Raw genomic sequence first — 24,481 nt, 5'->3', positions numbered from 1 at the left:
CCCTTGACTTTCGACAAGTAACGTCTGACACGGCCGTATATCACAATCCCACAACGGGAGTGATCATCATCACATATGTGGATGACTTCCTCATCATGGGCAGCAACAAGGAAGCAATCCAAGGGTACAAAGCCCGCCTGGGAGAGATCTTCACAATGACTGATCTCGGTCCCGCCAGCCATTTTCTTGGAGTAAGAATAACCCGAGACAGGAACTCAAGGCTGATCTACCTTTCCCAGGATGCATATTTTACCAGAATACTGAAGAAATTCGGCTTAGAGGATTGTCGACCGGTCAAGACCCCGATGGAGCGAAATTCACTCTCGACACTGCAACCAAGAGACAATGGCGACTCGGCTTCTCCAGAAGAACGAGAAGACTATAGCTCGAAAACCGGCTCGCTGATGTATGGAATGACCCAAACCAGACCCGATTTAGCTTTCCTACTCTCGGTACTCTCAAGATACATGTCGAATCCATCACCAACACATTCACGAATGATCAAAAGAGGTCTCCGCTATCTACAGCAGACAAGAGACCACGGCCTGGTGCTTGGGGGCGTCAAGAAAGATCCTGAATCCGCTTGGAGCATCACAGCTTGGGCCGACTCGGATTGGAAAGGCGACACTGTTACGGGAAGATCGACGTTTGGATGGCTTGTTCAACTTGAAGGATCTACAGTCTCATGGAGGGCCAAACGGCACGAAACAGTGGCACTATCGACTACCGAGGCTGAATATACAGCACTCTCCCAGTGTGCCAGAGAATTGGCCTGGACTAGGAACCTCTTCTCTGAACTGCTCCTTCCGCTACATATGCCTATCCCACTGAACGGCGACAACCAGGGTTCCCTAAAGCTATGCAGAAACCCTGAGCTTCACCAACGGACAAAGCACATTCCGTTAACCGAGCACCATATCCGAGAAGAAGTTGAAGCCGGGAATATTGATGTGCAATACGTCAGCACACATGAGCAGGTAGCAGACGGACTCACTAAACCATTGAACGCCGTCAGCCACGGTCACTTTCTAGAAGCAATTCGAGTCAGTGCATGTCCGATCGAGGAAGCAGGTCGTATTATTTGGAGTACTGAAGTCCACGATGACTCTGTGCCCTGAAGACAAGGTGGATGGGGGCGTGTTGGAAAATCCGGGAATCCCCTTCCCTTCAGGATTCAGACTGTTAGTCTGAAAGTCCTAGATTTAAAGTTCAAAGTCCTAGATACAATCATCTAGAGATATAAACCCGAGAATAACTCTCAGCTCAATAATGAACAACCAAGTTTCATAAAAATACATTTTCACCCAGCACTACTGCGCAATATAAACAACACTTCTGCAGTGCGTAACTGCGAAGACACGAGAGAGGAGTCGTGTTCACAGGAATATGTAAGCGGCGATTCATCCATTCTTTTACCCTTTCAGCCATCATTTGATGGGGGTATTCTAAAATCTGTTTCTAGAAGCAGGTGACCAAAGTTGGGCAACTATCTTAGTGAGCATCTCTACAGTTCATCGTCGTGACGTCGATAGCTTGGCCTGTGCGGCGACTGAATATACTTTATAATTAGGCGTAAAAAGGGACGTGAGATATAGGAAACTTCCTACCTCTTTCATATAATCCTCAGTGACCTTAAGTTTTGTATCTTCCATACATATTTCAACCACCTCATTCTGAATACCTTTGTAAATATGCTGTTCTTAAAAAGCAACACGTTTCGTCGGCGACTTGTGTTATGGGAATCTAGAAAATAAAGTTAGATAATTAATTTTTATACTATGCTTTAAAGTGATTAAATGCTTAGCCTTGCAGTAGAGTCATACACAACGTATTTGGTGAGCAAGCGCCGCGCCGCATAGTATAACCGAAAAGAGCCTCCCAGATACGTATATAAATCTTAAATAAAATATTTTAAAATATAAAGAAACTATTTCTAATAATAGTGTGTTATAAACTGTATAATATATATTTCTTTTTAAAATTTTTAAAAGTCTCCTTTGAATAATTATGCTTAGTTACCCAGTGTAAAATGCAATGTAAATATACTTCAAGCTATAGACCTATAGAAATTGTTTAAAAATTCTCAAAAACAACATACTTTCCTAAAGGTTATTCAAAATACAGCTATTTTTAAAGCCTTTTAAAATCTAGATTTGGGTGCATAGTGTAACGGTTGTACTGTACAAGCCGTTAAACTACAGGGTAAGAGATCGGGCCATAATCGACATGCAAGCAATTATAGGTGTGCTACAGCTGCCTCATAGAAGCCTTACAGCGCTGTTACGGTAACCAATTGCAACAAATAGGGTAGTGCGACGCTCACTTATCAAACAGGTTAGTAATAATAATAAGTATGGAGTATAAAGAGGTATACCACTTGTAGAAACTACAAAAATAGAAGTAAACTAGTAAGAAGCGGTCAGATAATAAAGTTAGCAATATATTCTACCTAGCTATAGATATATCTTTTGCACATATCAATCCATTTATATCACTTAGTAGCCTATGTCTAGAAATAAATACGGCCAATTCTCTCAACCGGACACTTTGGTTATGTGACTATGTGATTCAAGTAAGGCTCTCCTAGAGTGGTTTTTAATCCAGCGTAACACACTAGCAAATTAGCAAACATTACTCCCGAACTTTGACTACTCAGTGCTATAGGCAAACCACATATAAGCTCCATCTATATTATAGAATTCGTTACTAATCTATTGCATTCATCGACCTTGACTAATCCGTTACCTTATCCAAGGCCTTATTATATTAAGCAGCAGTACTTGCTTTTTCGATTATGTCGAGTGTATCCTCGTTTGACACTGAGAGCGTGGAGTCCGACTTACAGGAGACGGAGAGCATAAAGTCAAAGACTCCAGACTCCATAAACCCCTTCGACACAGAAGATAGCTCAGTTTCGGGTCAGTCGGAACTTGAGAATTCTCCAACAGAGAGAAGAAACTCTACTCAGGAGCGAAAAACTGGACTTATCGTCGACAAGCAACCAAGCGACAGCAGGGGACTTTCAAGAGCATTACTCAGTAGAGTACGGAATTTCCGAACCTTCATTCTCCAAAACCCGCAGTACAGGGAAGAAACGAGCAAATGGAGTTCTAAAAGCGAACCCTACAGCCGACTCCAAGAACTCAACATCCTTGCCGCCTATGACTATGACGAGGATAAACAGGGAATATGCCGTAAATCCAAACCAATCGAAGGTATTGTTTCAAGCCGGGATTTCGACGCAGCATCGCTGTTTAAAGAATGGTCAATCATCCAAAGAGCGCTTAATACAGCGCGGAAGAACAACCTTTTATCATCAGAGCTTGAAAAGCCCGATATAGATTCCTCTGAGGAAGAAAGCAGCGATGACGACGACACTAGGTCATCTACGAGCCCAGAGCCCGTCAGGCCTGAAGTGAGAAACCAGCACCCAAGAAAGCTCCAAAGGAGAGTCCTGCCCACAGTTCAATCAAATCATGACAGTACCGAATACGGGGGCGAATGGAAGGGAGTTTCGGAGCTTCTTAAAGCGCAGAACAGGCAATTGAAGAAGCAGAGACAAGACATGGAAGCGTTACAAGAAATAGTAAGGGGCCTTCAAGTCAGGGCACAGCCAACTGCTTCGACACCAATTACCACAGCTGGTACTAAGAAATCGTCGTTGTTTCAACCAACCAACCACTTGTCTATGAGAACGCAGTTTAAACAATCACCTCATCATAGAAACCCGCAGACACCGCCTCTAGGGACGGACTACCCTAGGGCGGACACCAGGTATCACTCATCCAATGAGCAAACACCGACAGCGGCACCCCAGACGCCTACTCATATTGGGGGGTCGACACCCCGAGAATGGCCGCCAGTTCCAGGAGCACAGTTTGGGGGGTCGGCACATGCCATCTCTGTAGGGAATCTCCAACGTCAACCCAACCTACCTGTTGAGTTGCGACAAGAGCAAGAAAATCGTCCCCCGAAATACTACGATAACGTATTAACCGCCAGAAGCGATATACTCAATTTCAAAATCTCCGATCTCGGAATATTCGACCCGAGAAAAGAAACAAACCTTGATCGGAAAGAGCAAACATGCTGGGGAGGAGAATATAATGTATTTTCGGACGTGCATTCGTGGATACAAGCCGTTGATGATAACTGGTCTAGGATCAACCCCAGTGAACAGCATATAGTCACCCGAAATCTGTGGACGCTATTAAGAGGACCGGCTATAGGTTGGTGGCGTTCCCAGCTAAGTCAAAATGATAGGGAGGAACTGCAGGCCTCGAAAGAAAAAATGTTGGAGGCTGTTGAGAGAGAATTTAGGCTGGACGTTTCTGATGCGGTTGACATACTTGAGACATCCAAATTCGACCGTCAAGATATTATGGGTGACGCCTCCATCCATTCATTTGCCTACAAGATTTTCAAAGCAGCGAAAGCATGTGGAGGAACGTCGAACGAGCACCTATTAACGAGGCTATATCTCGCCCTCGATCCGGATCTACAAGTCTTCGTAAATTCCCCTAAAAGCACTGATACTCTGTCCGAATACGTTAAAATGCTCGCGGAAAAGAGAAAAGCGTACCGAAGGAAAGAAGATACACAAAACGCTCGAAAAGTCCACTTGGTTGGTGAAAATAGCTATCCTCAAGAAGGAGGATCCTACGACGAGCGCTTGCACAGCACCGACAATGGCCTCCGCACCACAGAGGAGAGCAACTGGCGGAGTCAGCAACACGCCAATAAGCGGAACGACTTTGACCCCAATAACTGGCCCTATGAACGCCATGAACAATATTATCAGAATGGCCGGTATTTTCCCCGACGGAACGCGCCGAGATTCCAGCGAATGGTCCCTCACTCCTATAATCATGATCATAGGAGGGACGTGGGCGAGAATTTAATAGGGCAACAACAGGAACGCAACCGAGGGGGCGGATACGGATACTATGACCATGAATTCGACACTAATAATCTAGAAGCCTACTGGAACCCCCATGTGTCGGGACACAGAATAGACGAGCAGGCGCCGTATGGTTTCAATCCCCAGCGAATGGAATGGAATCGCTCAAGACATCAAATACAAGATCAATCCTTTCAAGGAAGATACCACGGACAACACGAGCAAAATAGCTACCAACCAAACGAGAGCTGGACCACATTGCCCACCAATGAAGGACTGAGATATGATTCTCATCCAAGGCTCCTAGGGCCGGCAGAGGCCGGAGTGAATGGTCATTAAGGTCGCTCTCGTCCGATCTTGACTGGTTGGTGCTGCGCCCTGTAGGAAGCGCCGCTTACGAAGTCGATTCAATACATCGTCAAACATATTCGCGCCGATCATGAGGATCTCGATAAGGAAACCGCAAACGGAAATACGAGTGGGGCAAGGACAAAAAGGATAACAAGGCAAGGCTAAAGGTTTCGGCAAAGGAAAGTCGTCTCATGCGAACCACCTAAGCCAATGCAGTGTACTCGCCGGAGTCAGAAATGGTGTCGTCAGATGCTGCTCCAAGCATATCTTTCCAGTAATACGAGAACACACAAACACCATTGCGTCCAGGATAGTTACTGCTAATAGCGAAGTTTATATGCCATCTTGGCCGTCACCTCGCGGTTGGCCATCGTCGCAATGGAGAATGACTGCCAGCAAACATGACGCGAACCCGGCCGCTCTCGCCGCCTACTGCAGCAGGGCCACAGGCGAAGTAAGCGTGAATTCCCCGGCACCTTTACCGTTCCAAGTAGCGTGAAGTACTTCGCTGCGATTTTTGTCATTTAGCCACCGCCAGGCAATGAGGGGTTCAGAAATCGTGGCGTTGAAAGCCACTTCCTTCGCCCTTAAGCTGATAGTAAATATTTATTGCATGGTGAGGTATACTCCTCACCACGTGCAAATGATACCCTGATATTTTGGTATGAGAATAGGAGAAGATAAGCGCTGCTACTGTAACATATTAGGCGATGTAAATGTTCTTACAGATGTTGAGATTGGTTATATGTTCTATTTGTACAATAAATATTTGGCTTGGTCATGGACATACTCCCAAGCGCTAGCAAGAGTCTCGGCGACAGTTTCGCTGCAGAGGCTAATGGTTGTAACCCGTCTCTTAATTGTTGTGAGAAACATCAACAGCCTTCTGATGCTCGATGTTATTGCTCATGGTGTTGCATGAAATTCTAGTGTAAATCAGAACGACGTGCGCAATTCACAATAAAGAAAAGAATTTAGTTGATCACAATGTCGTTATTTCCCACTCACTTATACTCCATGCCAAGTCCAACTATGAAGATCGGTAGGAAGTCTAGATGTAGTTCCAGGGCAAATGTGGCCCTCTTGTGTAAAGTCCAGGAAAGGACGTGACAGCTAACCGACGCAACTGGACCTTGTATAAACCTTTTCGCGTCAAGAAATTGAGCAAAATGTCAAACCTCTTAGTACTCACATTCCGCTGAGCAAGCGGCCTTTTCCAAGTCAGCCAATATGACCCGTAAGCGCTACTTCACTGCCTGGCTTGAATCGTAATGTAAGGCGTATTTCATATTAGACCAATGGACGAGTTTGCCTCGCCTAGGATGACAGCCTGTCAGCATTTAGTTCAAATAATTCATAAGCCAATAACTGCGAAATCCTCGGATATGGATGGCCAAAACATCGCTGTTTTTCTGGCTATACTGAAACGCTCTCGAATTATTTAGTATAAATCACAGGGCTCGAGATAATAGCATAAGTCTCTGCGGCAGAAGTTTACAGGACTTTTTTAGCAAGCATTAATACACCAGAGACTACCAAGAGGATCTCAGGGTGACAAAATCGAATGATAATTCTTTCATATTTATTAACATAGTACAGCGAAATGGTTTTTCGCAATGTCCGATATTTTCTATCGTTTAGCTCTGGCAATAAATTTATATTCAGGGTTTTGGAAACACAGACTTATAAGCCCTTCCATTCCCAGTAAAAAGTTCAAATTGATAGTTTTATATTCATAAGGGGCAAACTAGGTAGCCACCAAGATATTGACACTGGAATGGAAAGACTCATCCCGGAATATAGGGTAACCCGTGTTTTCGGAAGCCTGCCCCTCAGGGGGGTAAAACACATGAGATTGGCTGAATAAATGCCCCATGTATCCACTAATAGATTCTAATTGGTTGTAATACCCGGGGGTCGACGACAAGGCTAACCTCTTCGAAGCGACAGCACTCATGACTCGCACTGTCAATCTGTCTCCACTTCCCGCATTGGTCCCCTAAACTTTTAGGCAGCAGCGGTACTCTTAAATACCTCATTCGCTCTTACGCACCCATCAGGCGGCCGATTTCGATCACTACTATCATAAAGTTTGCAAAAAGGCTTTGTTACGACATCTTTTTTTATGATTCTTTCTTTCCTAGCGCCTCTACAGTCATCATGGGCGAGGTGCTAAATCTAAAACAATTTTACCAAGCTTCGGCTCCACTATCAACGAGCGAGAGTGAAGCATTTATCCAGACTATATGGAGGCCTTCCAGAGAGTTGGACATGTTCACATTGTCGAGCTACTTTGAGTTCCTTGAAACAGAACGCAAAAGAGAATCTAGAGTCGACAATCGGGCATACTCTCAGCTTTGCTTTAAACATGTTTTCGATGTTCACCGTATTATCTATGAGAATTCCGATAAACCCAGGCCAGACCTACAAGCCTTGGTTCAAAACAGATTATCCCCGTTTAACTTAGAGCCCGAAGTGCTCGAGGACGTAATCGTCCTTGTCATCAGATTAGTATTTATGGTTAGGATCGAGTTCCAAAACCCCTCGCATCCTTCACCATTCCAACTGCAGATGCAAGTTACCCAAAGCTTTCAAGAGACGCTACGTACACTACAAATTGGGCCACCGTTGAGAGAGTGGAGTATGCAACATGAGTTACCATCATGGTTCAGACTTCATTATTCGGGGAGCTCATCTACTCTTCATTGACTCAATTCAGCTTCTTGTCTTTGACATCAACGACAATGACGTCTCGTTATGTTTCTATCACCTCCAACCGATGGACCCGTCTATTCGGAAACAGAGCGTCGAACAATGCAGACTCTACAGGCGATTCTATTGGCCCTGCCAAATGGACCATGGGCATTCTCAATGACAGAGAAACCGTCGAAGAATTCCTAAGGGAAACACAGCGATCACTCCTGTTATTTTTTCCGGTAATCGAAGGCAAATACGACGGTCAGGATTACCTTGACTGGCTTCAGAATCGCTGGCCTATTGAGGAATGGCAGGGATCGCTCACAGGACACGATCCGAACTCACATATTAGTCGATTCTATAAAGACTTTCCTACCTGGCATCATAATCTCTCATGTCTTCTCAGTATTTCTAACAATCAACAAAGTTGGAACATTCAAAGACTGTGGTATGATGATCGTGATCAGACTTTATGGTGGACTAGATGGTGTTCCGTCACGGTCATATTTCTATTTATCCTATTTGGGCTGATAAAATCAATTACGGATATTCTTTTGGTTGGCATTGCGGCTCACTCTTAATGAGAAGCATACTGTATATAGCTATGAGCTGATTTTCTTTTGAAGTAGTCTTAAAGATGAATGAGTGATGTCGGAACCGAGGTCGACAGTGAAACAGCTATGGGAGGAATTGTAAGTGACAATTTATTAATGTACAAAGAGAGTCCGATCAAGGACTTTAAAGGCATATCGATCAAGGAAGCATCTGATAGGGTAATATCCTAGACATTTTGAGCACACGAGACGAAATGCGTGACGATGTTACAATATACCTCCATTTGTTGCATATGCTGCATGATATCGTCAAGGTAGACACCACACGTCAGTATATATGCAATGAAAATTTTGCCCTGCTCGATTGACTCTTATTCTTATCAGTCGCCCACTTTTGCCATAATGTATTAACTACTCTGGCGACCCTAACTATCTTCATCCAAAGCTCTGTGACCATCAGGCTCATGGCCATGATGTCGAAGAGAATGAAACAATTCCATAACTACAGTATACTGTTAGGCATGGTAAACATCTGTAACATGGCAGTGAAGCTAGAGTCTCCAGTTCTCATATTCGACTGAGATCCCTTGTATTGGATGTATTGCAGCAGTCAGGGACTCCAGCACCAGCACAAAAGATGCATTTAATGAGGCCGGCGGGTTCTGTCACATTTGTAGCCCAGCTTGTGGTAGCGTCAGTTGGTTGAACGATACTCTTTCGCCATGGAGCCGTAATCAAGCTCTTGTGCTTCTGATGGAAGACAGCTCTGGCTTACATGGCACGGTTCATATTTGTAGGTTTAGCCATGTTGCAGCTGAAGAACCACGCCGTGAGCTCTGAGACCCAGAATATGGGTCTCCTGAACGTTGCACTAGAGGTTTACCAATAGCAACATCGCAATTATATGGATTATGGTGGTAAGGCTCTATATCCCTGTCCAGATAATTGCCATGTGTTCATGCAAGGGGCAATGTTGCAGGTCATAATGCAATCGGCAAGAGACCCAATTTGGCGATATGATCGCAGTCCTTATAAATGTCGATAGATAGGAACTGTGCCCCAGGTTCCCACCTAATATCGGCTTCGGTTCCTGCATCCTAGTGACTGGTAGAGTGAGGAAAGTGCACGATCAAAATTTCTTATATTCGAACCCAGGCACACAGGGGTGATGATGTTGTTTATATTGCGCAGTAGTGCTGGGTGAATATATATTTTATGGAACTTGATTGTTCATTATTGAGATATAGAGCTCTTCTCGGGTTTATATCTCTAGATAGTTTCATCTAGGACTTTGAGCTTTAAATCTAGGACTTTCAGACTAACAGTCTGAATCCTGAAGATAAGGGGGATTCCCGGATTTTCCAACACTGAAGAGACCTCGGGTCACGAGGTCTTCCAAAGAAACCTGACAAGATCTCATGGGATCAATGACAAGTTTTCCCTGAGAGAGATATTCTCCAGAAAGTAGATCACCATTGCGCCATTCATAGAGTTTGCCTAATTTATGCTCCCCAGAGACTTCCTTGAAAGCAGCAAGGATCTGCAGATCACGAGCGAAGGCGTGGCGATCAAACTGTCTAGTGTCGACCATTAGAATTTTGATATCAGACATCTCGTGAGGGGTCTGTAGACTTCTATGTCGATAGACACCGTACTGGAGGGCGATAAGAAGAGAGCTGGTCCACGACATGAGATTGCATGCGCCTGGGCCAGAAGGAGTACAATTCCACCACAGGTGGCCACTGAGAGCTTGGGCGGCCTCCTCGGTCGGCATCTTGTAGAGATCAACAGCCTCTATAATCGTGGCTTGGGCGGCTGATGAGCATACCTCGGCCCGACTCGTTATGCCATACGATGAGGGATCTGAAACACGGAAAAGATATCTTGGAATAGCCTTTACGGAATCGTTCAAGTATGGTTGAAAAGATTGGGGGGTTTGAATGGAGTGCCGACTCTCGGCTCGAACGGCTTAGACATTGGGGTCTATTGCCACGCTTGGGTTGTACTTGAATGTAATGACTTGACCGATTGGCGACAATGAGGGTTGGATAAAGGAAAATGGAAGATTGTATGGTCAGTATTATTATGATATACTGGTAGTTGGAGGGTGCTCAGCAGGAAGGTCTTCAAATCATTAGCGATCGTGATTTTGGTTCTGGTGCACATGTCGCATATGCGGGAGTCCGTTCAAGCTAGTCATCAGGCAATCGGAATGTGCACCAAGCATGCATGGTAAAGGTGTGACGTGGGCAAACAGCCAACAATGAAATTCATCCAAATCTTGCAAGCGATAACCCTAATTTATAGAGCGTGTTTCGGGTTGCCTCATCGGATTCCGCTGGCACCCAGCAAGACTATCTAAACAAACTCAGTTGGCGGCTGGAAACTCGTTCTCGCTTTACTAATAATTTGCTAACCTAGTCTATTGACTTTGTCAGAGAAGCATAAAAGCGCGAGAGTAATCGAATGCGACATGGACCAGTATGACGCGAAGTGGACCCCTTGTCGCGATTGACGCAAGAAGGTAGGGCCTCAAAACAGAATGCCAAAAGCTCTTTCAAGATGTGTTTTCTTGTTGCTCCCTTTGGTCATAAAAGTGAATGATCTTGTCCAGAAGTGCTATAAAGCCTAGCTGTCTATTCACCGCAGAGTATTAGCATCGTGAGACGATGATAGACGCAATTGGAATTCCACAGGGGATTGCGAGCGATATCTGCTGATAGTAGTGAGGTCCAGCTGAGCTCCATACTGGTGGTAAATAGTGGCGGTGAATGGTGGCAAACAGTGTACAACGTGGAAAATGGGAAAGCTGAGCTGTTTACCCCTCAATATGCGAAGAGTGGAACATAGCTCAAGCGCCCACATATGGAAATTGGCTCGCCCTCACAACGATTTATCGTGGTGCAGAGCCTCATTCACCAATGTGCGAACCACAGATCAGCGGAAAAGGCGCCCGCATTTTAAGATAACAGCAACGGACCACGAACGTAGAAGTGGCCTGAGGCACCAGTAGGAAAGCGAATAGCATTCAGCGCATTTGAGTGGACGGAATGGGAAATTGAAGGGACCCATTTAGTTAGTTGCTTGGATAGCAACGAATCACGAGAGGGACAACCTTTGTGTGGTATCCACCGACACGTGGAAGGAGACTTCAAAAGTGGTCCTCGCCCTTCTTCGTGGAGCGAAACAATGTTCTGGTGAACTCGTCCCTCATGTTGGCTTGGCCTTTGGTCGCCCTTTAGGCGAACTTGACATTATCGGTACTCGACCTTTGTGTTCAGGTTGGAACCAGGACATAGCTGCAGCCGTATGGCTAAGTCACGAACCAGGCAGTGAGTGTTTTAGCATTGTGACTCAGTAGAGTCCTTCTCCGTGAATACCGTGAGGTGGCAGCGCTTGGTACAAACCGACGTTTGGGCTCATATGGGTCCTTGTCTTCGTCGTAGACGTAAGCAACGCAGGCTGGAAGTTGTCTTCGTTGTATGCTGATACGGTACATAGCAGCGTGAGATAGGGATCGAACCTCCTTCTTGTTCCATTCGGTTTCTGTAGCCGGGAAGTCGGAAGCAATGGATTCTTCAAGTCTTGCTCGTGAGGAGCAGAATGATGGTCGGCAATGCGATCTGGACGAGCATGAGACTTGGGTTTCCTATGATGTATCCATCCTTGACTCGATGGTACGGCTTGGAAGATGGACACCTTTTGCTGTTGTTTACGTGCCTTTTCAGGTGACGGAGGAAGTGACTTGCATGGATCTGCATGGTCTTTGGAGAGACATGTTCGAGTCTTGCTATAGCGAGGATTGGCTTGGCCTAGGAGCGCTGCGGACCCGCAAGATCAAGCTGGCAAGCTTCATGGACAGTCAGGACAAGCCTGGTGGTGCGAGACTTGTAAGAGCTTTCTTTGCGCTCGATTTCGGAGGAGAGAGCGTCCTTGTCTCTGAACTCTTTTCTTTCCTTCGACGTAGAGAAGCTCGTTCTTGTCAACTTCAATCCAGGCGGCATGTAAAGGCCGCATTCGCACCGGAGGGTATTGAACGAGTTGCTTTCTTTTCTGACAAGTTGTCGTATTTTAGGTTGGATCGTCCAACAGCAGAAGTCTTCGGTGACCCTGAGGTTATTCAAGGTATAGATTACCTTGTACCATTCGATAAGCGACGTCGGTACCAGTTTTAAATTGCGGAATGATCAATATAAAATTATATATATTTTAATTATGTCCTACATCCTTATGGTCCATCCCGTTTTCAGTAAAGAGGAAACTCACTGCCTCTCATCGGCTTGTACCCCTGTAAAATCCTCTTTCACTAAAAGAGGGACCGTGTTTTGGAGATCCTTAAATTTGAAGTTCGTCATAAACCTTTTCATCGACTGGTTTGTTCCTTCGCTGTAATCCTCGCAGCTAGCTTTACGTTGGTGGAGCAGAGCTCAACAACTTGGCTACCCCAGACCTAAATAACAACATTCATGGCCATCGTCTGCGCATGGAGCCGTCCAGGTGCTTTGGGTGCCAGGACACTCCGGTGTCCCCGGCAACGAACAGGCCGACATACTGGTAAAAGCAGCATCAGCACTGCCCGAGCCCGAAGATGCTCAACCGACGCTGGCTCACCTACGAAGAATCGCAAGACAGAAACCGAAAGAAGCATTCGAGGCATGGTGGTCCACGTCCGCTCCCGACCAGTACAAGAGACTCAACCTCAAGGCGACCACAGGCTGCCCGTCGGAGCTGTCGCTCCCGCGCGCAGCCTTACACCACTTGCTGGCAGCGAGGTCCCTCCACGGGGACTTCGCCGTGTATCACGAGAGGTTCAACCAAAATGACGCACGCCTGGTCTGCTCATGCGGCCGACGCAAGGCACCGGATCACATCTTCTACTGCAGAACAGTACCACCGCGTCAACGGGTGAGGCTGACCTCGTCACCGAATGCAGCAATCAATCTAGCAATAGGGAGAGATTCCACCAAATTCGTCGACCTTGCCAAGGACAGCTCGTTCTTTGGAAAGATATACCCTCGTTATTAGGCATCGACGACCAAGGAAGCACTCGCGACTCTCCTACCGTCCCTATCTTCTGCACGTCTCTTTTGTATAGATTTTGTTTCTTTCTTTGTCTCTCTCTCTTACCTGTTTCGAAACTGACACTGATAAGGTATATTGAGGTTCTTACCTCGCTGGCGAAAAAGGTCAGGCCGAGGATTAGGCCTATAGCAGAACCATTACAGTACATTATAACATGTACCAAATTGTTTCACGCTGGTGGTAAAACGCATATTAATTGTTTATCATGCCTTATGTTTGTATAACCTACAGTAGTACGTTGGATTTATCAACCCAAAACCGATAGTTGTCGTATCCTCCCTGCTTTACATGGGAGATCCACTCGGCTGTAGGGTAGACATCATCATTAGACCTGCCTAGCTTATGGGCTCAGTAGTACCATAAACCTGGAGGAGAAACTAAATATAAGCCATTTAGTTACTCGCATTTTGGAAAATATCTAAGTATAATCCTGAATGCTTAAAGACAGTTTCATAGAACCTGAAATTAAGAAAAATGATTCATAGTGTTAAAAACTGTTATCTAGTTTGTATCAAAAGAAATGAATCTACTGCTGTTACGATTCGTGCCCGTAACAGCGCTGTAAGACTTCTATAAGGCAGCTGTAGCACATCCATGATTGCTTGCATAGCGATTATGGCCCGATCTTTTGCCCTGTGGTTTAACGGCTTGTGCAACCGTTACAACTACCATCCACAACCCCTCTTTCGGCATAACCCCTCTTTCGGCAAGCAAAATAAAAAAAGCTTCACCAAAACTCATCAACTTCACTTACACAAATATTGGCCAAAATAAATAGCTACTTGGAGGATAATGCCTTTGCTGATTATATAAATGATTGGAGTTAACGATTGTAGCCCTCTAAGGCTGTGCGGGGTATGCGATGTATGCATACCGTGCTATGGAAATAGTGTTAATTCAATCATCAATTTCCTCACCGCTCTTTTCTCTGTTTTTTGGCATTTTTCTGCGACAACGACAAAAAAATGCCTAGATCGAGACTTCGATGGAAATATACAGAGGAAGACATGGCAGACGCTATATTGGATGTTACTGATAATGGCTTTTCGCCCCCTCAAGCCGCTCATAGACGGGGAGTACCTCGGAGCACTCTAATAGACAGACTTAACGGCCGCGGGGCCGTGAAAGAGCAGATCCACCCTCATCGACGCTTGTCCAAAAGCCAAGAGGATAGGCTGACTCTCTGGATTCTCCGTCAGGAGTCCTTGGGCTATGCTCCGTCCCACAGTCAGATCCGCGCTTGTGTCATGGGCTTGTTGAGGCAGCAGGGCGAACGTCCCAACTTAGGACGCAACTGGGTGGCCAAGTTTATCAATCGCCGTGCAGACCTAAAGACCAAGATGGGTAGACGTCAAGAAGCCAAGAGGTTCGACTCTTTCACACCTAGAGCGGTTCACTGGTACTTTGATATCCGGGAGGGCCAATATGGTTGGATCAAGCCTGAAAACACCGTCAACGTTGATGAGGGGGGTATTATGACTGGTTTCGGCAAGCATTCACCTCTATTCCTTGTCAATTCTTGAATTTTGGCCGACTAACCCTCTGGGTTCAGGTCTAGATAGCCTGGTTGTTGGAAGCGCAGACCCGAAGCGCAAGGCGTTTCTCAAGGGACCACAAACTCGGAATTGGACTTCATTCATCGAAGCTATCACTGCTGACGGCCGCGCTTTGACTCCTGGCATAATATTCAAGGGGAAACAACTCCAGAAACAGTGGTTTCTTGATGAGTTCAAGCAGATAGCAGACTGGTATTATATAACATCGCCCAACGGGTGGACTGATGACCACATAGGCATTGAATGGCTTGAAAGAGTCTATCTGCCCCAGACTACGCCTGCCGACGACTCTGATGCGAGACTGATCATTTTAGATGGCCATGGAAGCCATGCAACAGTATGTTCTCTATTTTCCCCACCTCAAGATCAGTGCTGAGTGATGGAAGGATGAATGGATGGCCACGTGCTTTTTAAACAACGTTTATTGCTGCTATCTACCAGCACACTGCTCTCATGGACTCCAGCCACTGGACAATGGAGTATTTAATGCGTCGAAAGCTGCATATCGACGAGAGTTGGAAAAGTTCGCTTCGTTGACTGATTCCGCTCCAATGGACAAGGTCAATTTCATCAGGGCCTACGCCAAGGCTCGCCGAGTTGGAATGACCAAGAAGAACATACTGTCTGGCTGGAGGGTCACTGGAAACTGGCCAATTTCACGTGCGAAAGCGTTACGGCACCCAGAAATCCAACAAGATAGGCCAAATGGCAGCCCAAGAGTGACTCCTGAACCAAGGCTGTATCTTGGCTCGGACGATACGCCACAGACGAGCCGTCAAATTCGTGACCTTGGACTGAACAAAACACCAAAGACACGGAGACGATACAACGTAATAGCCAAGGGCTTTGAAGCTCACCAGCAGACAGTAGCGGCGCATACGCAGAGGATTGCCAGCCTAGAGGAAGAATTGGCTCGGCTGAAAAGAGGGAAGAAGAGGAAGGCGGTGCCGAATCCTAACAAACGTTTCATGACTCTTGGAGAGACTCTAGCTAGTAAAGAGTGCATACCAGAAGGGGCGACTCGTCATATGCCTGTTGGGGTGGAATTTGTCTCTTCAAGCGAGCAAGAGTCAGAATCGGAGGCTGGTTCTGTCATCGAAGTCAGAGAGGAAAACATACCCCACCAACCACCCAGGCGGTCGCGGCGGGTGGCGAAAAAAACCAGAGTACAATAGATAAACCCTATTTATGATTTATGAAACGAAAAATTTCACGGATTTCTATCAATTCGGTCAAATTCTGTGTAAGTGAAGTTGTTGATTTTTGGTGGTGGCTTTTTTATTTTGCTTGCCGAAAGAGGGGTTATGCCGAAAGAGGGGTTGTGGATGGTATGTGTTACAGCTAACAAGTGACCAAGTTTTTAAAAGAAAGGACAAACAGCAGAATGCCGAATCACAAGGTAACTCAAGACTCTCTATTTCTATCGCTGCTGCTTTTCATTAAAGTATGTGACATCACAGGTATGATAGCGGATGTGTTTTAGTTTTACTAATAACGGATAGTCGACATGAACGTCGTGACTAGCCTAATTTGACGGATACCCTTTGGTAGTTAGGGCTCATATTGAGAATCACCCTATTCACACCAGATATGAAAGATCCTAGTTCAGCTGCAGATTTCCTGTGGTCTTGTTAGCGTTGAAGCATATGTGTTTTATGTAGAAGTCCTGCAGTAATACCTTGCGTTTCATTTGGAAGTCTGTATAGAAAGAATTCCAAATTATTCTTGCTGTGCAGTCTACGACGTCACCTGTTGTATTTGTACAATTAGGCTGCAGTTCTAGGCGAAGCTCTTCATCTATATGCAGCCATGGCTTAGGCAACGGCCAATCGGAAAAGTGGACAAGCTTAGCCTCGCTATACGCTCTGGCAGGGTCCCAGGGCTCTATTTCGGAGCCCAGATACTTGGCATGGCTCTCGCTGCGAAATTCGCCCGTCAACAGGGCGTAACGACGATGCGGGAGGACCATGGCGTTGTTGCGATACAAAGAGTTAATAATCTCCATATCATAGTCGTTACTGGATGCCGCATCCATCTCGCTCATGATGCGGGCAAACTCTACCTCGGAAGGCTCAATAAGCATGAGCATAGTGGAAAGGATCTCCTTCATTGGGAACAGCCAGTAAGCCCGAGGCATAGCTACTGGTATAGACGGCAGAAAAAATAATTCATCCATAGATTCCAAGAGAACAGAGTCAGAGTCAATACAGAGAATACGACTATATTGAGTCTGGTTAAAAAGAAGGAGCTTGGTAAGAGAATCAGCCCACGTAGCTGGATCCGTGGGTAGCAAAGGTCAGTTTTGCCCTGGACCGATAACACGTCTAGCCTGAGGCTCTCAATATGATCACTTACGATCCGTATTATCCTTATGTCGAACCGTAATAGGAACAAGCTTGACATCGTACTTGTCGCGAGCTTTTGCAAGCAACCGAGCATTGCTGGATTTGTGATCTGAATCTAGCATGTGGGAGGGATATATCATCACGCGATCCGCGCGACTGCGAAGGTGTTGCAAAGCCTCGAACAGCATGACCGAATTGCACAGGTACTCGCTATTGGTCACATACTGTGCATACGCAAAACGGGACCAATTGGTATTTATCACCATCTGATCTGCGAAAGGCTTGAAAGGATGTAGTAGGTGGGTAACGAGAACAATAGAAAAAATGAAAGATGTAACTGTCGCCCACTTAAGGCATCTTGATGTGAGTAATCGGGCGACACCTATCATTGCGGATTGCAATAAACAAGTATGATGCTCAGTCAATGCAAAGCGCGCCAGCTCAACAAGGTAATATGCGCTACAACCTCCGTTTTGAGAACCATGCCGGTCTCTTTATAGCAGTTTCGATGGCCCAGTGGGTCTATGCTATATGCTTATGTTAAAACTGGGAAACAAGCCGTCGCCAACGAGGTCTCAGAGGAGGCTGCTGCCTTTGACTGACACCTCTAATACTTATGATCTATTCAGCTACCTGCGCCATAAGGCAATCTCACCCAAGTACACTGACAGCTCTGTCTGGAAAGGCCAATTGTTTTCATATTCCGTGCGGAGCCTGTTGGCAAGTGACCGGAAGGTAACTTTTCGACTTGGAAGCGGCATTTTTGTGGTCTCTTTGTGACAATTTGAGAACAGGCTTTTGGTCTTCAGCTCCTAACAATGAAAGATCAGTTGAAGTTTAACTTTTGAAATAGTAAGCCTACATGTATATATGGCAATTCTGTCCCTCCTTTGTGAGGTCCGGGAAAAAGCGTTTTAACCGACGCCTGTGGGTCTCAAGAAGTCGGAACTTATTTGCATTCATCTTGCTCACTGCTTTAGCGCGGTACCCCATCGGCACTACTTGGCTTGGCCTAAGAAGTCAGTGCCAGCATTTACCTTAGCATGTGAACTCGGCTTATTGGTAGAACTGGCTACTACCTGGTATGAAAGTAATCTGAGGGACTCAGAAAGAGCGCCAAGCTGCTCTAGGACATATTTCCGCTACGTGATGACAATTGGGTACTAGCTGATGTTGCGAATCCACATATTTAGCAAAGTGAATGGATCTGCTGGATAAACTCACGAGGTTGAGTAAGAGATGGTGCTGCAAATTACAGGAGCGCTACTCATTTCCGAAAGTTTATGGTCGATCCAGTGCTAACAGATCATAGCAAGGGCGGTGACTATGTCATTCTTACATGTAACTCATCTTTTTATTTCATGCCAAGGTGAAATGGGAATCCATGTTAGCTGGAAAATCATATGAAATCATGTTCCCAGGGCGTTTACAGGCACGCTCTGCTCCAGATTAGTATCTTCGAGATGTTCAATATTTAAGCCATCCACAATTTCAGCTAACCTATACAACTGACCTCCCCAATGGCAACAGAGAACGTATACGTATAGCGACAGCTACCCATCAGTTGACTTTAAAAGTTAAAAGGTCTATGTCTGCGTCGAGAGGATCACAGAGATTAGCCAAGGTGTTGAACCTGGGTTAAAAAATGGCCGCTAAGTCAATGGGCTAATTGCCAGCCAAATACTCCACAGGGTGACGAGAAGCACCTTCTTTGACCTATATCCATATTCGTCCAAAGTGACTCCCGGGACACGGAGAATCAAAGGTACGAACTATGGCCCGGTGCCATTCCAGCTGGAACTTGTTGTCTTCCCACTTTCCGTCGCCTTCCTTAAGCTATCCATATAGATCAAGGAATGAATGATGTTCATCGTTTAAGGTAATCATATAATTAGTGCCCCTTTTGCTGTGCTATGGAGTATGTTACTTAACATATCCTGTAAATATTATAAAATATAACGTATTGATTTAATATTCTTTCTATTTGTTCCTTCATTAGAAGCTGCTATTACACGATTTTTATAAGATAGTATACCCCTTACCTACTGCCCTGATTACTGGTTGGTAGGAGTCTGGAATTAGGCCTTAAGATAAGGCACTAAAACATAAAACATTGGTAAAATGGTGTAGTTTGGACCTATTTTACTTATTAGCTGGCCTCACCTTCTCCTAACTGGGATTTTATAAATACCATTGGTCTTTACTCCGCTTCTTCGCCTGCTCTATATGCCCCACCAGATCGAACTCTTTGATCTTCTTCAGAAACATACGAGGGTCTCTTTCCAGATAGTCGTTCCAGTTGATCTTCATGCCTACTACACAGAAGTAGGGATTGTCGTTTTCCAAAAACTCTTTTACCCTCTTATCCTCTTTAGGGTCATATGAGAAGGGCTCCACTGGAGTCCGATGCCAGCTTGGATCCGTGTCGTCCCAAAATTTGTCTATACACCATTCAAAATTCTTTCCTTTCACGTTCTTGTTTGATAGTCCAACCGAAGAACTAGCTGTAAATTGATCCTTTGTATCCCAAACACAGACATCGAGCTTCGTATTGGACTCTAACTTGTCGATAAACCTATCTGACTGTTCGCCTCTTGGTATAAGAAAGTAGACTATGGGGATTGTTCGTGTTTCATGGTTTAATGCACTTTCCTCTATCTCATGATCCCCTTGTAGCAACGTTGAAAAACAAACTATCAGTAAGCCTAGACCGTGGAGCCGACGTAAGGTTTTGTGGTATTGAGAATACTCAGGGCCATTATGAATAAATGAATCTTTCCAAAGGGTATGGATGCCATGAAATTCATTTTCATTACACCCTAAGTCGTTAGATAAATTGTTAATGGCTTTTTCGCTTTCCCCCATAAAGAATTCGAAAGCCCTTTCACGGCGAAAAGTCTCTTGCAAAAATCGGGCACCCATTGTGCCTATAGTAATATGAGTTCTAACAATACAAGTATTCAGGGATATATACTTGTTTTTATACATGGGAGATAAAAAGAGGGCTCTTTTGTATAGTTAATAATAATTATTTTTATTTATAGCCTTTGCTTCAAATTAAGATGTTTTCTTCTTTAAATCCTTAAATTAGTAGTTGTGCAGCCACGTTATAAGCTACTAAGGCCACCTTAACCTTGGTAATGGATCGGACCTTAAGATACAAACAACAACTCACAATATCGTGTTCAATAACTTAGAGACTATAGGCAGTCGGATAGTTATTATATCAGCATTAGCAATCATACATAAGCGCAATTTCTAGTATGGAAAGTAGAATAAATGAGTTAATATTCACTATGGTTAGGTGCTAGTTCAATGATTGTAGAAGCTTCCGTTTTAACGGCAGCTGACCTAGAAAATGACGCTGGGGAACAAAGGTGGCTGTCAGATTTCTGCTGTCTATCTACTAGGTTAGCAGTTATTAGGGCTCCTGAGGCTCGAGCTACTGTGTCTTTCCCTACAGGGATTCACCTCACCCGCTCATTCTTGTCAAAAAATGTTTTTCTTACATTAGCCCTTTCCTTGGAATGACGGAGGTCCTGTTTACCTCCTATGCACTGTGGGCATCCGTCTGGCCTTCTCAACCATCGCCCGGAACTCCCTCCATCTTGAACATACTGGCAGAACACCATGCCTCTGTCTACGGGCTTCAAAAGACACCTGGGGCGGAGAGGGGGGGGAATTGCTTCGACATTATCTGAGCTCGCCTTGCCAGAGAAGAGGACATTGTGTGCTAAAAAGTTCCGAAGGAAGCAGAGCAAGCTTCTTGGCAACACATGTCCACCATGAAAACAAGTTCCTCTTTACAGACTCTTCGAGACAAGATAACAGATCGTCTGACAGACCAACGTTTCGGAGGCGTTGAAACAGATGAGATGTTCGAAAGCGATCTCACCGTAATGCTTCCAAAGACAAAAGAAGCTGCCCAACAAGCAAATGATGAAGACCCGAGAAAATCGTACATCATCCGTTTGGAGTGCCGTGCAGCGTCCTAAAGGCCTGATGAACCTGTTGCGTACATGACATCTCACCAAAAAGCCTTCCTCGACTCCTCCCACGAGGTCTTGCTCGCTTGAGCGAAGAAAATGACCAGAACCCACCTCGCATGCCCTAGCCATCATGACCGCGATGATAACTGACTCTTCCCTACAGATGATTCTGTCAGGAACTGTCTTTGTATCAACTATTTATAGTGCAGCAATTGTGTGGTACAGACTCTACTTGCACCCACTATCTAAGTATCCAGGCCCCTTTTGGTCATGGATCTCAGCGTTCCAGGATATTGCTACACTTCTAGATAGGATTGGCATATATGAAATATGGTAAATACTATGAAATATGGTAAATACTATGAACTATGGTAAATACTATATGTCCTTTCTAAACTATCTCCTCTAGTACTAATACATGCTCTTTCAAGCCTAACCTTTCGCATCACCCCGAATAGTGTCTTGATAAATACTCCTAGTGGCCTTAAAACAATCTACAATAATAAGGCGAATGTCAAAGAGGCGGTATGCTACAAAGTATACCATTGTAATGTCCACGTTATGACGACTTGGATTAGTATCGACAACGCAACACATGCTCGAAAGAGGCGCGCCATGAACCATGCCTTCTCCGATAAGGCACTGCGCTCCACTGAACCCTTCATTCATTCCAACATCGATCGATGGATTGAGTTACTCAAAGAGGAAATTCGAAAGAGGCAATGGTCCTGCTCATTGCACATGGCTCGATGGGCTGATCGACTTGTCTTTGATACTCTGGGGGATTTATTTTTCGGTGAATCCTTTGGTACGAAAGAACGTGATAGAGAGCTACGGCACATCCCAGCGATTAGTCTTTACGTCCACTATTCATCCAGTAAGTTATGGGATATCATGGGTGAGGCTCCTGCTAATTCATGATGTTTAGATTGGCTACTCCCCTTGTACTTCCCTCTGGGCATGACTTAAACCTCGAGGCTTGGACTATCTTCTCGCAGCAGCAGCACCTCCAGCAATGAGCAAGTGGTAAACATTTGTTGAGGAATGCTTTACTAAGAGAGCTCAAATCGAAGATGAGATGCAAGCACGATGTAAATCAGATACTGAGAGTAGAAAGGCCTTTTCCAATATCTCATCCTGGCCCTGGACCTGGAAACTGGAAAGGGATGTAGCAACGAAGAAGTCTTCAATGAGAGTGGGTCTCTCATCATCGCCGGCTCTGACACGTCTGCCATAGGTCTCGCTGCTGCTTTCTTCTACCTAACGCGAAACCCTCATGCACAAGAGAAGCATGCGAAGGAATCGAGAGCTGCCTTTTCCAGTGTAGGCGGCATCCAGGGTGGCGCTGCCCTTCATTCTAGCCAATATCTTCGAGCTTTCATTCAAGGGACAATGCGCATGAGTCCTCCTGTTCCGACTGATATTGCTCCAGAGGTGCAACAGGTGGCATTGTTGTTGGCGGGAGATATATCCCGGAGGGCACGAAGGCCAGCATTGTATCCTACTGCATGCATCACGATCCTGATATGTATCCTGAGCCATTCGAGTTTCGTCCTGAACGGTAGATTGTCGATGAGAAGGATGAGTGTAGTGATTCTCCTGAGAGTATCTATTTAGCTGAAAGTGCATTCATGACTTTCTCTGCAGGTCCCCGGGGATGTGTTGGGAAGAATCTGGCTTATCTTGAGATGAGTCTAACATTAGCAAAGACAGTCTACCATTTTAAGATCCGGCGTGATCATAGCAGTAACATAGGAGGCGGAAGCTCGGATGCTATAAATGGACGTCGTATTGTTGACCAATACCAATTGTGAGACATTTTCGTTGCCATCCGAGATGGGCCTCTGATACAGCTTTCTAGAAGAACCTATATAGACTAAATATCCACTCTCGGTCTCAAGGCCACTCTTAACCGCTATAATTACTTTAAGTATATTTTACCATCTCTTTAAGAGAGGCTGTTCCTGTGGGGTGTGCAGGACGGATCGTTATTAGGCAAAGCCGCAATTGAAGTGTAAGATAAAAAAACATAAGGAGGGCACCACCTGGCCCGACTTGCCCCTTAACCAGATGCTCAGTGTCCTCCACATACATCAAAGCGGATAACCCATATTACCTATAGGTCAACGCCTTTGTTCAATATATCCTATTTTCACATATCTTTATACCCAAACAACTTCCATCTACCTTGTCAACCCTTCAAAAAGCTCTATAGTGTGCATACCGTGTTATACACTCAACCAGCAACAAACATGTGCACCATACCCGATATTACCTGGACATGTCCCCACTGCGGCACGAAAAGCGGCCATGAATATGGCCCGCTCCTTAAATGTAGAAACGCTGAGGCGGGAAAGAATTGCAACAGAAGAAGCAAGCAACCAATGGCTGGACCCAGGCCATGCCACAATCACAAACATCTGCCGATAAAGGGGAAGGCATGGTACGAGAACCTCTGACAGAAATCGGATGACGGTGGTAAGAAGAATGTCAATTGGGCAATTACTTTGGTTAAAATGAAAACTTAGTTCCACCTATATCAACCATGAAATATAAAGGACCTGTTTCTTTAATCAATTATTTACATGTTAGTACTGCAACATTGTTAGAAAAGTGGTGCGTTCCCTACCTTCAGAGTCAAGTCAAGTAATTCGGCGATGTACAGAGATCTACCAACCATGCTTAGTAGTCAAAGGGGAGTCAGTTCTTGGCCACGTTACAACAAACTCTTTCTAGTTAATTATGAAAAGTCATTAAGCATACCAGCGTAAGATGAATCGTTAGATAATTTAGCTCGAATAATTTTAAGTGGGGCATCTTCTGCAAGCTGTGAAACACACCCCTTGAACTGATGTCGGAAGTAACCTTGTTCTGACTTTGCAGATAGCTATGAAAAATTCAGCCGGTAGGATAGAAGTTTTCGTACGGTAGGTGCCGGTTCACGTCTTACACATGCATGGCCCTGCCTTGATGGGCTGTGCAAGTAGGTAGACCAGACCCTTCCCAC

General features: G+C 45.2%; 7 protein-coding genes across 8 annotated transcripts; 4 read left to right on the top strand and 3 right to left on the bottom strand.

Annotated features, from left to right (window-relative positions):
* Positions 1–2,572: 2,572 nt before the first annotated feature.
* FOXG_12438 (uncharacterized protein) lies at positions 2,573–6,153 on the top strand. Its single transcript, XM_018392231.1, has one exon. It carries the CDS (start codon positions 2,795–2,797, stop codon positions 5,237–5,239), a length of 2,445 nt encoding a protein of 814 aa, XP_018251749.1. The 5' UTR covers positions 2,573–2,794; the 3' UTR covers positions 5,240–6,153.
* A 3,667-nt stretch (positions 6,154–9,820) lies between these two features.
* On the bottom strand, positions 9,821–11,423 carry FOXG_20886 (uncharacterized protein; the record flags this gene model as incomplete). Its single annotated transcript, XM_018401205.1, has 1 exon — positions 9,821–11,423. Exon 1 carries the CDS (start codon positions 10,274–10,276, stop codon positions 9,821–9,823), a length of 456 nt encoding a protein of 151 aa, XP_018251748.1. The 5' UTR covers positions 10,277–11,423.
* A 251-nt stretch (positions 11,424–11,674) lies between these two features.
* Positions 11,675–12,727, top strand: FOXG_12437 (uncharacterized protein). 2 transcript variants are annotated; one of them, XM_018392230.1, is made up of 2 exons: positions 11,675–11,950; positions 12,007–12,727. In XM_018392230.1, the coding sequence occupies exon 2, from the start codon at positions 12,072–12,074 to the stop codon at positions 12,675–12,677; it is 606 nt and encodes a 201-aa protein (XP_018251747.1). In that variant the 5' UTR covers positions 11,675–11,950; positions 12,007–12,071; the 3' UTR covers positions 12,678–12,727. The 2 variants fall into 2 exon arrangements, with proteins under 2 accessions (XP_018251747.1, XP_018251746.1); XM_018392229.1 differs by having other exon boundaries at positions 12,004–12,727.
* A 241-nt stretch (positions 12,728–12,968) lies between these two features.
* Positions 12,969–13,325, top strand: FOXG_20885 (uncharacterized protein; the record flags this gene model as incomplete). The annotated part of the gene is made up of 1 exon (XM_018401204.1): positions 12,969–13,325. One exon carries the CDS (start codon positions 12,969–12,971, stop codon positions 13,323–13,325), a length of 357 nt encoding a protein of 118 aa, XP_018251745.1.
* Positions 13,326–13,343: 18 nt separating this feature from the next.
* FOXG_20884 (uncharacterized protein) lies at positions 13,344–13,808 on the top strand (the record flags this gene model as incomplete). The annotated part of the gene is made up of 1 exon (XM_018401203.1): positions 13,344–13,808. One exon carries the CDS (start codon positions 13,344–13,346, stop codon positions 13,806–13,808), a length of 465 nt encoding a protein of 154 aa, XP_018251744.1.
* Positions 13,809–16,524: 2,716 nt separating this feature from the next.
* On the bottom strand, positions 16,525–18,001 carry FOXG_12436 (uncharacterized protein). Its single transcript, XM_018392228.1, has 3 exons — positions 17,496–18,001; positions 16,819–17,414; positions 16,525–16,760 (listed from the first exon to the last, which is right to left on the bottom strand). Exons 1-3 carry the CDS (start codon positions 17,872–17,874, stop codon positions 16,746–16,748), a joined length of 990 nt encoding a protein of 329 aa, XP_018251743.1. The 5' UTR covers positions 17,875–18,001; the 3' UTR covers positions 16,525–16,745.
* Positions 18,002–21,844: 3,843 nt separating this feature from the next.
* FOXG_20883 (uncharacterized protein) lies at positions 21,845–24,181 on the bottom strand. The gene is made up of 2 exons (XM_018401202.1): positions 24,104–24,181; positions 21,845–24,041 (listed from the first exon to the last, which is right to left on the bottom strand). The coding sequence occupies exon 2, from the start codon at positions 23,101–23,103 to the stop codon at positions 22,735–22,737; it is 369 nt and encodes a 122-aa protein (XP_018251742.1). The 5' UTR covers positions 23,104–24,041; positions 24,104–24,181; the 3' UTR covers positions 21,845–22,734.
* Positions 24,182–24,481: the final 300 nt, after the last annotated feature.

This window comes from Fusarium oxysporum, chromosome 3 (assembly GCF_000149955.1).
Source record: "Fusarium oxysporum f. sp. lycopersici 4287 chromosome 3, whole genome shotgun sequence".
NCBI classification, from domain to species: Eukaryota; Fungi; Ascomycota; class Sordariomycetes; order Hypocreales; family Nectriaceae; genus Fusarium; species Fusarium oxysporum.
The sequence above is the reverse complement of the archived record's forward strand: the minus strand, read 5'-3'. Positions and strand labels throughout refer to the sequence as shown.

Coding starts and splice junctions, on each gene's coding strand:
- FOXG_12438 (XM_018392231.1), top strand. CDS start 2,795: ATGTCGAGTGTATCCTCGTTTGACACTGAGAGCGTGGAGTCCGACTTA.
- FOXG_12437 (XM_018392230.1), top strand. CDS start 12,072: ATGGATTCTTCAAGTCTTGCTCGTGAGGAGCAGAATGATGGTCGGCAA.
- FOXG_12436 (XM_018392228.1), bottom strand. CDS start 17,874: ATGATAGGTGTCGCCCGATTACTCACATCAAGATGCCTTAAGTGGGCG. Junction 17,415..17,495: donor ACATAAGGATAATACGGATC/GTAAGTGATCAT, acceptor CCACGGATCCAG/CTACGTGGGCTGATTCTCTT.
- FOXG_20883 (XM_018401202.1), bottom strand. CDS start 23,103: ATGCACTTTCAGCTAAATAGATACTCTCAGGAGAATCACTACACTCAT.